Genomic DNA, 14,988 nt, shown 5'->3' on the forward strand with positions numbered 1-14,988 from the left:
TGTATCGAGACCGGCGGTGAGATGTATTAAGACGAGAATAGACAAGACATACGTATCCAGCCCAGCTGATCTGATTGACGCGTGCAAATCCAGTGGCCAGTGCGGTCCCGAGCCCCCCCCCCCCCCGGGGTCCGTTAACGATGCGAGCCATCGCCTTGACCTCGCCGTTCTCGTTCCAACATCTCATCAAACTCCTTCTGTGCCTGGCTCTTCGCGTACGACTTCTCTTCGTCTCCAGATGAGAAATTATAGGAAGTCCCGTCCTGTGCGCCCCGAGAAGTCTGCTCATCCTGACGTCTCTGGCCCCAAGCACCGGCCTGCGCCTGCCCACCCTGCGCCCCACGAGCCTGGCCTCTGATTCTGTCCCATGTAGAGCTGCCCTGGGTCGATTGTTGTGGCTTGCCCCTGTGCTGCTCCGACGCCGTCACGGGAGACGCATCATCAAAGACGTAGGGCTCGTCGTTGAAAGAGGTGGCCTGGGGGCTCTCCGGTTGTGGGGCTTGCATCCCAGGCCATGACGATTGGGCGTCTTGGGTGCTCTGCTCAGTGCTGTCCCACTGTGAGAATGCCGGTGCGCTGGCCTCAATCGTACGGTAGGCTGGTGGTTGACCGCGCTGCGGTGTAATTCCTGCCTGTCGCTGGTTGATTCTGGTTTTGATCACCTCGCGGTAATCCTGAAGTCGGGGATCGGTGCCGTAGTTCGCCATGTACACGGAGATGGAGTACGAGGCGAGAAAGATAGCACTGACCACTCGACAGCCAGTGTACCACGCGACGAGCCTCAGGGCATGCCAGGCCCTTTGCGATATGAAGCCCTCAGGGAGCGGGCCGAACTTGTTTGGGTTGAACTTTTCGAGGTTTGGTTTCCAGAAGGGGAAACCGTAGGACTGATACGTATAGCGGTAGAAACCAATCCCGGCGCCAATAGCGATTGGCACGTCGTATACTTGGGTGGCCAGCAGCTTTGCATAGTGGTATGCCAGCGCGTCCTTCTCGGGCTGCGTGAGCTCCCTCCCCGTCAGGACGGAGCCCGCCATGACCTTGGCCGCCACGCGGATCTTGAAGTCGTTCTCGGTCTTCCCGAAGAGGGACGACCAGAAGGGCCGTTGGGGCAGCTCATCGTACTTGATACCGAGCTTGTCAACGTTTCTGCGTGCGACTTCAATGGGGACGTCGAGTCTGTTGTCCATGGCCGATTGTGACCTCTCCCTGGTGGAATCACCAGGACGTGGTTGGCGTGTTGGTAGTTGGTGCAGTCTCTTATCGCCGTGGCTGAATAAGCCTGGAGCTCTGTTTCTGCACGTGTCGCTTCAGATTCGCGTCAACGACAACTTGTATTGTAGTGTGGTGTGTGGGGTGACAAGCTCATGCGTAGAATATGAGACGTCATTGAGGTCGTATTGTATTCCCAAGTTTCCGGGGTAAGCTCGCGCCACAGACTCTTAGCGCTAAGGGTCGCTACAGCCACAGCCCAACCCCTTGCATGCCTTATGCGTACTAGTAGTATGTGTACTATGCCCATAGCACTACATCTTACAACGTTTTGCAGGCGTCCCCCTGTAACGCGGTCAACCGCTAATTACGCGCCCTCGACGCGTCGAGAGGAAGCAACCTACCAACAGTTCCTCAGTCTCATCCAAACACTCTCCTTGAAGGTTCATCTTGCCACCCTCCTCAAGCCCGGATCGTGCTCCAGTACTACAGGATAGTCGGCACCCGGATCAGAAATGGAACAAGCTTCTCAATATGCCTCTCCAAAAATCGTTTTCTGAGCAGTCGAGATTTCCAAGGGTAAGTAAACAAATAGTCATGGTGCTGCGGAGCAGTCCAGGTGCTCGCGATGCTGACCTCAACTATTAGCAGCGACAAGGCCAATGGCAAAGGTCGAATACTCATCCAGTTCAGATACCTCCCAGGCAGGCGCCGCCTCGGCCGTCCATTTCGGTTTCCGCAAAAACCAAGGACAAGCTACAGCAGTTCCAATTCCAGCAGTCTGCGACCGCAGAAACCTCGGATCTTACGCCTCTCACAGAGGAGGAAGGCAGTACGGCAGCACATGGCTCATTCAAGGAAGATGATTCGAATAAAGAGAATGCGCTGCAGGGCCGACCCGATCCTCGTGTGACAGCTTCGCCTCAAGAGCAGAAACCAAGAGATGACAAGTCAGTGACGCCTGTCAGTCGATTGGCCTGGCAGGATCTGATGGGAGGGCTAGACGCCGAAACACAAGACAACAATACATCTCCCAATGAGCACCTTGAGTGGCAAAACAGAGAAGACGAGATTGCCGCAGCCATTTCACCAATCATCAGGCGTCGAGGAAAGAAGCGTGCCCGGAGTTCATCGCCAGTTTCTTCTCCAGCAGTCGAGAAGCGCAGGACACCAACTGTCAACACAACAAGGTTAAAGCAGGCATTGAAGTTGCCAGATGCCGATCCAGCTCTCGACTTATGGGATCGCTTTGCTGTGGGCGACCCGGAAAGCAGGAACCCCCTGGGCGCGACGAATCCGGCACTTGCACATCTAATGGTGTCTTCCTCCCCTCGTCCACCGAAGGAGGCAAGAAATACGAGCCAAAGTCATGGAGAGAGTGGACTCAGACGAACAATGAGTTGTGGGTCTCACTGGCCGAAACGCCGACGCATCGAATCGACTTCGGAAACCGGCATGTCGAGGGAACAGAGAGATACATCAAAATCATCCATGATCACCTCGCTTCTCAAGACTGTTAACGGCGAGATCAACAATTCTGACGATCTGGATGCAGACGACGTTGCTATGGAGTCACCATGTAAGAGACGACACTCGCCAACAAGACAAGAATGGTGTGCCGAGGCAGCGGGGTCGTTACGGTCTTCACAGGCAAAAATATCAGCAGTGACGACGGACCAAGCTCAGCAAATGGATGAGGAAGATAACGACACCCCTACCTCGGATTATGGAGACGACACCTTTGACGACGACGCCCTCTGGGAAATTGATGCTTCCTTGCTTAGTGAACAGGTGCAGGAAGGACGTCGCATGGCTGCTGACCAACCCATGCCTACGGAGGAATCTCGAAGGGAGCAGGAGACATTGCTCGATGATGATGAGTTCGGTGATATTGATGACGATCTCCTTGCGGCCGCCGAGAACATGCTCGCGGACTCCAAGCCAGAACCAAGTTCACGATCCGGCATATCAGCGCCTACAAATGCTGCACAAGTGGATAGTGGCACGGACGGTTCAGATGATATATATGACGATGAGTTTGGCGGGGACTTTGACTTCGAGGCCGCTGAGCTTGCTGCAACTCAATCGGTGGATCAGAAAGCTTCATCGTTATTGCCTGTACGTTCTGTCTGATAGCTCAAAAACACCCATAGCTCAGTCTCCCCAGAAATGCTAAGCAAATAATTAGGTGAGTCAAAGACGGGCAGCAATCCAGAGATATCTGGTGACGAATGTACTCCACAATGTCTACACAGATGACAGAGGCCGAGACGCTCCGGAATTGGTATTGATTGTTCAGGCGGACAGGTCGCCTGGCTCCAAAACAGTGCATCTTCGTGGAGACTGGGCTGATACGCCTGCACGCCCCAAATCCTTTGTTCACATCATTGGCGACTTCGAATCAAGCGGTCGGTGCATCATCGACAATAGCAGAAATATCTTGATCCTCCATCCAGATCAACTCATCTCCGCCACAGTAGTGGCCGATTCTTTCAGTTGCATGCGACGTGCTGTCCTACAAGACCGTGTGAAGGCTACAAGTGAGGCTTCGGCACCACTTGTGTACGGAACACTGCTGCACGAGATCTTCCAGGAAGCGCTATTGGCCAACAAATGGGATCAGGGTTTTCTCAACAAGGTGATAGACCAGGCGATGAAGAAGCACATCGAGGACCTCTACACCATCAAAGTCAGTTTCACCGACGCCCGAGAGCATCTTGCGTCCAAGATGCCCGAGGTTCGAGCCTGGTCGGAAAGGTTCATCTCATCATTCCCCAAGCCTGATGCTCTCGCGCAAGGCCGGAACAATGAGAAGACCAGTATCTGTGTCAGCAAGCTGCTTGATATTGAAGAGCACGTCTGGTCACCTTTATATGGTCTGAAGGGCAACATCGATGCCACCATCCAGGTGACAGTCAAGGATGCCCAAAAAAGGAAGACTCTGACAGTTCCCTTTGAGGTCAAAACGGGCAAAAACGTCAGCGAAAATCACCAAGCTCAGACCATGTTATACAACTTGCTTTTGTCGGATCGATATGACATCGAGATCATGTACGGCATCCTGTACTACATGGAGACGTCTCTCACCAAGATTATACCTGCAGTGCGCAACGAACTTCGGCACATGATCAAGCAGCGCAATCAGCTTGCCGTCTATATCCGCGAGCGAAGTGTGCAATTGCCCCCAATGAAGAAGAGTAAGCATATGTGCGGGAAGTGCTATGCTCAATCGTCATGCTTTGTGTATCACAAGCTTGCAGACGACGGCGACGGCGAGACAAGTGGCGTGAAGGATAAGTTCGATCAGAGCGTCAAGCACCTGACGCCAACGCACCAAGAGTTCTTCTTGAAATGGGAGGATTTGTTGACCAAAGAAGAAAAGGAAAGCCAGAAGCTTCGCCGTGAGCTGTGGACGATGTTCAGTGGCGAACGGCAGAAGGTGGGAAGGTGTTTTGCCAACGTTATCATCGAAGAAGGGTCGGCGTCCGAAGACTTGCACACCCAAAAGATCAACCGTTTTCGGTACACCTTCATCAAGGAGGACTCAGCACCCGGGTTTTCCTTCATGGACTCCCAGCTAGGGGTCGGAGAACCTATTGTGGTCTCTGACGAGCAAGGACATTTTGCCCTAGCCCTTGGCTTCGTGACAGCCGTTAGGAAGCAGCGAATCAGCGTAGCAGTGGACCGAAGACTTCACAATGCTCGCATTCGACAGCCTGGCTTTGACGAGCATACCAATCAGGTCTATGCCGGTATCATGGAGGTTGTGCCCGAGGGCGTGAGACCGGAACAGTCAAGTGGCAAGATCAAAGAAGCACCACTCAAGTTTCGGCTTGACAAAGATGAGTTCAGTAACGGCATGGCGCTTGTGCGAAACAACATCGTGTCAATCATGACCGACTCTCAGGTTGGCTCTGAAAAGATCAGACGCCTCGTTGTGGACCTGAAGCCCCCGGAGTTCAAGGCGGCGGCCACACAGTATACCATTTCTGACAGAGACAACCTGAACGTGGACCAGAGGAAGGCCATCGAGAAGGTCATGAGCGCCAAGGACTACGCCTTGGTGCTTGGTATGCCTGGCACAGGCAAGACAACAACCATTGCTCACATCATTAGGGCGCTCGTTGCCCAGCGGAAGAGCGTCTTGCTCACTTCGTATACCCACACTGCCGTTGACAACATCCTCCTGAAGCTGAACGACGATGATCTGCCCATTCTCAGGCTAGGGGCTCCTGCCAAGGTGCACCCTAATGTTCGAGACTTTGCCATTCTGGCCGGAGAGCCCATGGACACCTTTGAGGAAATCCGCAGTGCGTGGCATGATACGCCTGTTGTGGCCACCACCTGCCTCGGGACGAATCACGCCATTTTCAACGAGAGGACGTTCGATTACTGCATCGTCGACGAAGCATCTCAGATTACCCTACCTATCTGTCTTGGGCCCATCCGCATGGCGCGCACGTTCGTTCTTGTGGGTGACCACAATCAGCTGCCTCCCTTGGTCCAGAACGAGGAAGCAAGGCTGGGTGGTCTGGATGTCAGTCTGTTCAAGCTCCTCTCGGACACGCACCCAGACTCGGTGGTCAACCTTGAGCACCAATATCGCATGTCAGAGGACATTATGATGCTCAGTAATCTCCTCATCTACGAAGGCCACCTGAAATGCGGGACCGAGGAATTGCGCTTCCGCAAGCTTGACGTTCCGAACATGAATGCGCTCCAACGCCACCACTTCAATATCGACATGGTTCTCTCCCAACCACAAGCGACGCCGAACACCTTCTGCACCGGCAGTGGCCAGTCCTGCTGGCTTCGCGACATGATTGATCCCGAAACGCGTGTGAGCTTCATCAACACGGACTACCTCCCCTCACCCCGCGAAGAAGCCAAAGGGAATCGGATCGTCAACCCATGCGAAGCGCGCATTGTCGTGCAGCTCGTTGACGCACTGCTCACTGTTGGTGTGCCAGCAGCCGAAATTGGCGTCATGACACACTACCGTTCCCAGCTGTCTCTCCTGAAGCACGGCTTGCGCGGCCACGGTAATGGCGCGATTGAGATGCACACAGCAGACCGATTCCAAGGACGAGACAAGGAAGTCGTGATTCTGTCGCTAGTCAGGTCAAACGAGGCCTGCAACATTGGCGACCTGCTCAAGGACTGGCGGCGGATCAATGTTGCCTTCACGCGGGCCAAGACGAAATTACTTGTCGTGGGCAGTAAGAGCACATTGAAGGGCAGCGGGTGCGAGGAGATGCTGGCCAAGTTCATCGGATTGATGGAAACTCGATGCTGGATTTATGACATGAAGCATGACGCGCTGGAGGCACACTGTTTTGAGGATGCACAGACGCAGATCACCGCTACAGGGAGGAGGGGAAGTGTAGATGATGGTATTGGAAGTCCTATGAAGGGCATCACCAAAGCGCCCAAGAAAAGGAACCAGGGCACCCGTCCGGAGGGCAAAGAGAATGTGCCGCTGAGTGCGAAAAGGGCGTCGATTAAGCCCGAAGTTGCTCTGAAAGGGAAGCCGAACGTGGCAGGCATTTTGAATGATATGATGGGTGGGATTTTCTAGGCGGTGGTGGGCTGGAGCGAATGGCATGAGCAAGGGCTTCGTGAAGAACATTGTGATGAACTTGGACAAGCGTGCGTATGGTAGACATTGAGAATGATCTTGGTCTATTCTTTAGTCTTTAGGATGATAGCATCTGCAGAAGGGTGCTGTCGCTGGGCGTCTCTTTTTTTTTGGGGGGGGGGGGGGGGCACGGTCCTAAGGAAATTGGTATACCAGTGTTCAAGTATATAGGCTTTCTAAATATGTCTTCAGATCGACTATTTGACCTCGCAACGCTAAGAAAGGTGACCAGAAGTCATGAGTATTCGCAATCTGAAACTTATGCCAGAGGAGATACTCAAATTATATGTTATAATGTCGTAGTTCAAGGCGAATTAATGGCGAGTCTTCGAAAGGGCCACCATCGATTCAAAGTATTGGCTTGCCAAGCATCAAATGGGATGATGCATCCCCCTCTGCCCGTAGCCCAGGTTCGAGATCGCACTAAAGTTGTTCCGTTCCGAATCAGCTCCCTCCCAGGTTCCTCCTGTCCGGCCTTCAGAGCTTTGGGGGTTGCTCGGCCGCCACGAGCACCCCGAAGAAAGACCGCAAACCGGACCTCACCCGCCCCTTGACGACGGTGCTAGTCAGTTCAGTTCAGTCAAGTTCCAAGTCCAGTCACAACAAGAACCGGACCCATCTCCACTCTCGACGACAGCCCAACTTTCCTCAGCTACATCGTCACCACCCAAAAACAGGGCCATCGACGACCGCTTCGATCCACACCCCAACCTAATCGAACCGCCCTTCCCCATCGATTTGACACGAAAACAATCTGCGCCTTCGGGGAAAAAACAATAGACCAAAAGGGGAGAAGAAAGCAGGCACAAGAGAGACGATAACAACTACAACACCACCACATCATCATCATGCGCGGCCTGCGACCCATTGCCCGCGCGGCAGCGCAAGCATCGACCGCCACCCGCACCACTGTCAGCCGCCGGGCGGGCTTCTCCTCCACCACGCAGCGCAGGGCAGGTGCCGGCCACGGGCCTCAGTACGACCCGCCGACGGGCTGGCTGTTTGGCGTCAAGCCTGGTGAGAAGGCCGAGAAGGAGGGGTGGGAGGGGCTGGCCTACTACGGCTTCGGCGGCAGCTTGCTGGTGTTTGCTGTGGCGTATGCCTTCAAGCCTGATACCTCGTGAGTCTTTTTCTTCCTTCGTTTAACCCCGGTTTCGGTCCTAAGGAGGTTGTTGAGTCGCACGCGGATTGTCGGTTGGGGGTGGGGAGGACAGACACGGTTGAGTTCGCTTCGTGCCTTGGGACGAGACCTGGGCTGGATGTTTGCTCCCATGCCTTTCTGCGAATAGCTGGCTGATTAACCGTGTCATCAACAGGATACAAACTTGGGCTCTTGAGGAGGCTCGCAGGCGGTTAGAGGCCGAGGGCATCCTGGAGGATCCCGCCTCGAAGAAATAGACGACGAGTTGGAGATCATGACGGCGGTTGCCTTGTCGGCATAGAGATAGTATATGCTGGAGGACAGAAAGGCAAATGGATTAGACGGGTCAGGCCGGGCACAGAGGCTTTGACGAGGGAGTGTGCTCTATTGACCGGGAAGAGGTGTTCACGGCATAGATTTGGACGGTGCTGTTGTTCACAGTCCGATCCTCACTCAAAAGGGAAGATGATCAATTGAACGCGAAAGATTTCTTTTGTTGCCCCCGGACCTGCACTGTCATGCATCTTTGCTGGATTGCAGTTGCTACTTCTATCCCATGCTCATCAAAGTGATTTAGCCCATGACCTACGCTGAATGTGTGGTATGCCCAAGGAGTTAAGTCCTTTTCTGCCAAGAGTTACCATTTTGTCTATTTTTTCCAAGACGCCTAATTTCTATCATCTCATGATCTATTCGCAGATATGACTCCACTCGTGCTCCTCCTCGCCGTACTGTCTCGCCTCAATCCACTGCTTCATCCTCGTAGCCACCTCACCCGACTCCTCGTGCTCCGACAGCCCACAGTCCACGAGCTGGCCCTTCCAGGAGATGGTCCTCACCGGTGCCACAATGGCCGCCGTGCCAGCGCCGAACGCCTCCAGGAGTCTGCCCTCAGCCGACGCCTCCGCGAGCTCCTTCATCGTGTACTTCCTCTCGCTGATCATCCAGCCCTCGGGCGCGAGCTTGTCCCTCGCCAGGGACAGGATGCTGTCGCGCGTGACGCCCGTCAGGATGGTTCCGTCCAGCGGCGCGGTGACCAGCTCCTTCTGGCCCGTCTCCTTGTTCTTGAGAGCCACAAACATGTTCATTGTGCCCACCTCGGTCACGTACTCCTCCTCTCCAAAGAGCCACAGGTTCTGCTGGAAACCGCGGCTCGCCGCCTCGCGCTGCGGCACGATGCACGGCGCGTAGTTGGCGCCAAGCTTCTTGTCACCCACACCACCGGGCCACGCGCGCACAGCGTAGTCGGTCGCCTCGAGGGAGATGGCCTTGAAGCCGGTGGGGTAGTAAGGACCCACGGGGCTGGCGATCACGTACAGCAGCGCGGAGCCGGGTGGGCCGACGCCCAGGGTCTTCTGGGTGCCGATGATGGTGGGGCGGATGTACAGCGAGTACCCGTGCTCGCTGGGGATGAAGCGCTCCTCAAGCTTGGCGAACTTTGCGATCAGCTCGATCATGGCGGTGGAGGAGAAGGTCGGCAGGGCGATACGCGCGGCTGAGTTGTTGAAGCGCTCCATGTTCTTGTCGGGCCGGAAGAGTCGGATCCTGCCCTGCGCGTCCTTGTAGGCCTTCATTCCCTCGAAGGCACAAAAGGCGTAGTGGAAAACACAGGTCGCCGGGTCGAGGGCGAGGTTCTGGTAGGGAGTAATTTGTGGGTTCAGCCAGCCCGAGTTCTTGTTCCACTCGATCGACAGCATGTGGTCTACGGCGGGGGGCAAAAGTTGTTTAGTTTTCTGTGGTGCCCCGGATCAAAAGTATGTTGGTTAGAGGGGCCTTACCTGTAAATGTCTGGCCAAAGATGAGCTCCTTATTGTCCTTGAGTTTGCTTGGGGTCTTGGTCTTTTCTATGACGAGCTTGGAGGCGTCGACATCTTGAGGCTTGGAGGTAGAAGCTGCTTCAGGCTTGATACTGTAACACCTTCTCCCGGTCTGCCATGACCTCTGAAGCAGTGAACGAGAGATTTGGGACGATCCCGATAGGACGCCACAGCGAGCGATCGAGGCGCGCATCTTGTGAGGACTGGATCGTCGCGAATTATATCGTGGTGGAGAGAGGAGGGGAAGAGAGGATTGCGGCCAGTACGGTGAAGGGCGGTCACCAACAGTACAGCACAAAATTATTCTGAGAAAACGAGAAATATAGATCCAGCCAATTGACTAGAAGAGAAGCGTCAGAATATATCAATTGAAATTCAGCAGTGAGCGGACACTTTGACACAGCGAAATCCTCCACTTAATAGGACTTTAGAGCTTGAATTGTGACTCTACGGCGTCGTTGGTCGCTGGTTTGCTCGTGGGCGGGAAAGTCGAAAATGATCGGAGTGTAGATCGGAGGCTGGCGCAGTGCAATCGTCAATTGCCAGCGCTGGAGTGGTGAGTCGGCGCTCAGACTTTTGGGTGCAAGGACCCTGCGAAAGCTCCTGGACCGGCGCTGAAGGGCCGCTAGTAACCGCAAGGGCTGGGTATGGTGCCAGAGGGACCTAGGCTCTGTCACAGGCGTCTTAGATAAGCCCAGGGAGCTTCGATAACACCCTGGCCAAGGTGGATAGCTTGTATGCGATTGAAGCCCAAAATTGGATGTTCCGGGAGTATCTAGTAAGTGCTGACTTGGCTGTTCTTTCTCTCTGAAAAGGACACCATTCTGAATCTCTTGTTCTTCATTGATCCTTCTGAGCGCGTGGCCGAGAGAGAGAGAGAGAGAGCCTTGCCTTATCTCTGCATAAAATTGCGACAAATTATTAGACAGGCGAATTCTGGACCAACTCGGCCAAAATTCCAACCCTCTCCGTGGTGCTTGGGTGCGCGGCTCTTGGAAATTAAACACGAATCCATCAACGAAACGCGACTACTTGCTTCCTGCATGTGATGACACTTTCGAGCCGTGCGCGAAACTCGTCCACTGTCTTTCTGCGACGACCATGACAGACGCCATTCCCGAAACTTGAAGATGTCGTCCATGTTCTCCTCTGCCCTGAAGTCCATTCAGGGCACGAATATCAGCCAGAATTATACCGTCTCCCAACATGCGACTTCACAAGCCGGTCCCTGGAGGATACACGACGCGAAGAGAAAAAATACGGGCAAGGTCTATTCGGTCTTCATCTTCGACAAGAAGCTGCTGGACTCGCATGGCTCCTCGTTGGGACGGTCGAGCGCATCTGCGTTCAAGAAGGTCACTGAAGAGGTGGTCGAGAGGTTGAAGAAGGAAGCCTCGTCGCTTGCCAAGCTGCGCCATCCGAGCATCCTCGAACTTGTCGAGCCGGTAGAGGAGACGAGGGGTGGTGGCTTGCAGTTCGTGACCGAGCCTGTCACGGCATCGCTGGCTAGCTTGCTGCAAGAGAAGGATGACCAAGAACGAGCAAGTGGTGTTGGAGGGCGTTCGAGTCGCTATGTGACTGAGGACTCGGACGGAACAAGAAGGAGGCGCGAGATCGAGATTGACGAACTGGAGATACAAAAAGGCCTCCTGCAAATCAGCAAGGCACTAGAATTCCTCCACGAGAACGCCGGCCTTGTCCACGGCAACCTCACTCCTGAGGCTATTCTCATTAATGCCAAGGTGCGTTGGGTAGAGACAAGAAAGGGTTTTAGATAAATCCAACTTGGACAATGAACTGACAATGAGCAGTCCGACTGGAAGATTAGTGGTCTTTCTTTCTGCAGTCCTCCCGATAACTCCTCGAAGCCGACCTCGTTCCAACCGATGAGCCTCTACGAGATCCTGAACCCGGATCCGAGGTTACCGCGATCACTCCAGCTCAACCTCGATTACACGTCCCCAGATTTTGTGCTGGACAACAACCTCAATGTGTCAGCCGACATGTTCTCTCTCGGCATCCTCTGCGTTGCACTATATAATTCGCCTCACAAATCTCCTCTGGAATGCAACTCCAGCCTGTCCTCATACAAACGATTCTTCCAATCCAGTTCCACGATACCCACAGTGAACAACAACTTCCAATCTTCCAGACCACTTCCTAAGGATCTAGTTGCGCATGTACTCCCACGACTCATTACCAGGCGGCCGGCACAGCGCCTCACGGCCAAGGAATTTCAAGAGACGGAATTCTTCGACAACATACTGGTGTCTACGATTCGATTTATCGAGGCCTTCCCAGCAAAGACGCCCAATGAAAAGCAGTCTTTCCTGAGGGGCTTAAGCAAAGTTCTTCCCTCGTTCCCGAAGTCGGTGATGGAAAAGAAACTACTTCCGGCACTTCTCGATGAAACCAAGGACAAGGCATTATTATCTCTCATCCTCGGCAACGTCTTCAAGATCATCGATCTTCTGCCATCAGGGAGACGAGCATTCACCGATAAGGTCCGACCAGTCCTGAAAGACATATTCGTCACGAATGCGAAGCAGACCGAGGACAAGGATCCTCAGCGAGACGCTGGGTTGATGGTCGTCCTGGAGAACATATCCACTATTGCCAACAATACACCTGGCAAGGAGTTCAAAGACGGTAGGACTACTTAAATTATGCTCTCTCTCCGGCCGGTGGTGATGATGACTGACTTGCGATGTATTAGACATGCTGCCCGTGGTTGGAGCGGCTATTGCAGCCCCGACGCATTCTGTGGTAGACGCTGCTCTCCGTAGCTTACCCGTCGTCTTGCCCGTGCTGGACTTTAGCACAATAAAGAATGAGCTGTTTCCAGTCATCGCTCATGTCTTCAGCAAAACCACCAGTCTTGCTATTAAAGTGCGCGGCCTGCAAGCCTTTGTGGTTCTCTGCGGAGGGTCCTCGGACTCGGCCGACAGTGGTGGTCTGGATGGACTGGACGGCGAGCGCAAGAAGGCTTCCTCCTCGACGGCACTTGACAAATACACCATGCAAGAGAAGATCGTACCATTAATCAAGGTGATCAAGACCAAAGAGCCGGCGGTGATGATGGAAGCTTTGAACGTGCTGAGGGTCGTAGGCGACTACGCAGACCCAGAGTTCATCGCAATGGACATTCTGCCGATTCTCTGGCAAATGAGTCTGGGACCATTACTCAACCTGAAGCAGTTCCAAAGTTTCATGGACCTTGTTAAAACCCTGTCGAGAAAGGTCGAAGACGAGCAGACGAAAAAGCTACAGGAGCTTTCTGGCGTGACCAACGGCTCTGCTGCAGGGCCCGCAGACGACTTTATGTCATTTGGGGGTATCAGCGGGACGGAATTCGACGTCGCGACAGGAGGCACCGAAGACGATTTTGAAAGACTCGTTAAGGGCAAGTCGGGTGCCAATAGCAGCGCCAATCCCATGGACGCCACTGGCTGGGATGAAACGGCCCCCCGATCCTCGGTAGGGTCACCGGGATTGAGGAACCCAGCGGCAACTGCATCGCAAACAGCGGCATTCTCCTGGTCCACGCCCAGCCCCACAACCGCAGCTCTTGCAAACTCAGTAGGGGGACTCAAAGCTCAGCAGGGCTCCTTCCGGACCGTCACTCCCGATCTGGCCTCCTTTGGAACCCTGACGCCCTCCTCGACACAATATTCCCAACCTCTCCAGCCGAGCACCACACAATCTGCGTTTCCTCCTCCCCCGACCACGCAGCCATCGACGTCGACCTCCGTCAACTGGTCAGCAGCCGGCGGCGCGACCGCTAACCCGTGGTCTTCCTCATCGACTACGCCCTCTCTACAACCCAGCAGGAGCACCATCTCTCCACCACCAAGCACAAACTACGGCGGCGGCGGACTCAACAATTCGATGGCCTCGCTCTCGATGAACCAGCAGCGGCCTGCCATGAGCACGCTCAATCGCTCCACGTCGGCATTCTCCTTACCTCCACCACCGGGCAGCGGCACAGCCAGCCCTGCCTCTGCGTTCAGCCTGGCGCCACCTACCGCGCAGCAGCAACAACAACAACAGACATCAACGTTCGGTCGACCAGCGGGGTCGATGGGGTCAATGATGGGCAGTGGCAATTTGAGCATGAGTAGTATGAGCAGCATGGTGAATAAGCCGATGGGTAGTGGCTCTGGGATGAGCATGAGTAGTATGATGGGTGGTGGTGGAATGGCTGCTCAGCAGCAGCAGCAGCAGCAGCAGGCGCAACAATCGCAACAGAGTGCGCCGACGGGTGGATTGGACAAATACCAGAGCCTACTGTGATGGCAGTCCATTGGATAGACCGAAGCAAGAGGATATGATCATACCATTGAGAATCGTCATGGACGATACACATCGTCATAAGGAGAGAGAAGAGGAACGATTACATCAAGCCCACTTTGCGAGTCTCTTGGAGAGGCCGTGGCTTGTGAACTTCTCCCCGTGCAAGCTGTGCAATCCGTAACAGAAATCCTCAAGATCCTTTTCCTGGCCCTCAGCCTGTTCTCGGGCCATCACAAACGAAACACAAGTCATAAGAGAAAAAATGTAGACCAATGATCTATTAAAGAAGCTAAACGCCGGTAGCAGCCTCATGCATGTACGTTGGTGCTCTCCCTCAGATGTAACTTGTGCGTGTAAACAGGGCAGACCCACGGACCCAAACCGCCGCCCTGGTCCAATTCACACGCCATTCTGATGATCTTCGACGATTCGTGGACGGGGAAGGGGAGAGAATATTAGAACAAAACAAAAAACATTTGTCTGAAGGAGGGATACGTTGCTAGGTGCAAGGTATACCTTCACGAGATGACCGTCCAACGCCTTGCAAGGAACACCATGTGGTAAAGGAAACAGGAAATTCAAATGTTTTGCTGACCCTCATCATCATTAAGTTCCTCTATACCTTGTGATTGTAAAAGAGGAGATCATAAAAAGGAAAAGAAAGAGAGAACAAAACAGGGGCTGTGCTGGATACAACTCGAGGTCATGTGGGAAAAATAGGAAGTGGTCACACACAGGCTGTGGAAGCCTGCCCCCCCCCCCCCCGAGGGGCCCAAAAGAAACACAATTTTCATCTTTTCGCAAGCGTTACTACTATGTGCGAGGCTGGGTGGGTTGAGCACACAGAGAAAATCATGCCAGCTGAGACAAAAGTATGCGTAGTGAAA

At 54.0% G+C, this 14,988-nt stretch overlaps 5 protein-coding genes across 5 annotated transcripts; 3 read left to right on the forward strand and 2 right to left on the reverse strand.

Annotated features, from left to right (window-relative positions):
* Positions 1-112: 112 nt before the first annotated feature.
* Positions 113-1,190, reverse strand: M406DRAFT_353102 (uncharacterized protein; the record flags this gene model as incomplete). Its single annotated transcript, XM_040922736.1, has 1 exon — positions 113-1,190. The coding sequence occupies one exon, from the start codon at positions 1,188-1,190 to the stop codon at positions 135-137; it is 1,056 nt and encodes a 351-aa protein (XP_040772436.1). The 3' UTR covers positions 113-134.
* Positions 1,191-1,878: 688 nt separating this feature from the next.
* M406DRAFT_266947 (Dna2-domain-containing protein) lies at positions 1,879-6,790 on the forward strand (the record flags this gene model as incomplete). Its single annotated transcript, XM_040917842.1, has 4 exons — positions 1,879-2,044; positions 2,141-3,330; positions 3,401-5,282; positions 5,979-6,790. Coding segments are annotated over 4 exons (4,050 nt in total), but the record flags the coding sequence as incomplete, so codon positions are not given.
* A 986-nt stretch (positions 6,791-7,776) lies between these two features.
* M406DRAFT_20385 (uncharacterized protein) lies at positions 7,777-8,242 on the forward strand (the record flags this gene model as incomplete). Its single annotated transcript, XM_040915457.1, has 2 exons — positions 7,777-7,970; positions 8,167-8,242. Coding segments are annotated over 2 exons (270 nt in total), but the record flags the coding sequence as incomplete, so codon positions are not given.
* Positions 8,243-8,618: 376 nt separating this feature from the next.
* Positions 8,619-10,001, reverse strand: M406DRAFT_295061 (branched-chain-amino-acid aminotransferase; the record flags this gene model as incomplete). The annotated part of the gene is made up of 2 exons (XM_040919168.1): positions 8,619-9,693; positions 9,770-10,001. 2 exons carry the CDS (start codon positions 9,999-10,001, stop codon positions 8,681-8,683), a joined length of 1,245 nt encoding a protein of 414 aa, XP_040772439.1. The 3' UTR covers positions 8,619-8,680.
* A 626-nt stretch (positions 10,002-10,627) lies between these two features.
* On the forward strand, positions 10,628-14,214 carry M406DRAFT_84616 (uncharacterized protein). The gene is made up of 3 exons (XM_040926050.1): positions 10,628-11,505; positions 11,620-12,457; positions 12,525-14,214. Exons 1-3 carry the CDS (start codon positions 10,939-10,941, stop codon positions 14,099-14,101), a joined length of 2,982 nt encoding a protein of 993 aa, XP_040772440.1. The 5' UTR covers positions 10,628-10,938; the 3' UTR covers positions 14,102-14,214.
* Positions 14,215-14,988: the final 774 nt, after the last annotated feature.

Source organism: Cryphonectria parasitica (genome assembly GCF_011745365.1).
Source record: "Cryphonectria parasitica EP155 unplaced genomic scaffold M406scaffold_8, whole genome shotgun sequence".
NCBI lineage: Eukaryota > Fungi > Ascomycota > Sordariomycetes > Diaporthales > Cryphonectriaceae > Cryphonectria > Cryphonectria parasitica.

Excerpts from the sequence above, each read along its gene's own strand:
- M406DRAFT_84616 (XM_040926050.1), top strand. The coding sequence starts at position 10,939 with ATGTCGTCCATGTTCTCCTCTGCCCTGAAGTCCATTCAGGGCACGAAT. Across the intron at positions 11,506-11,619 it reads TCCACGAGAACGCCGGCCTT|TCCGACTGGAAGATTAGTGG; the intron begins GTCCACGGCAAC and ends GACAATGAGCAG. Across the intron at positions 12,458-12,524 it reads TGGCAAGGAGTTCAAAGACG|ACATGCTGCCCGTGGTTGGA; the intron begins GTAGGACTACTT and ends GCGATGTATTAG.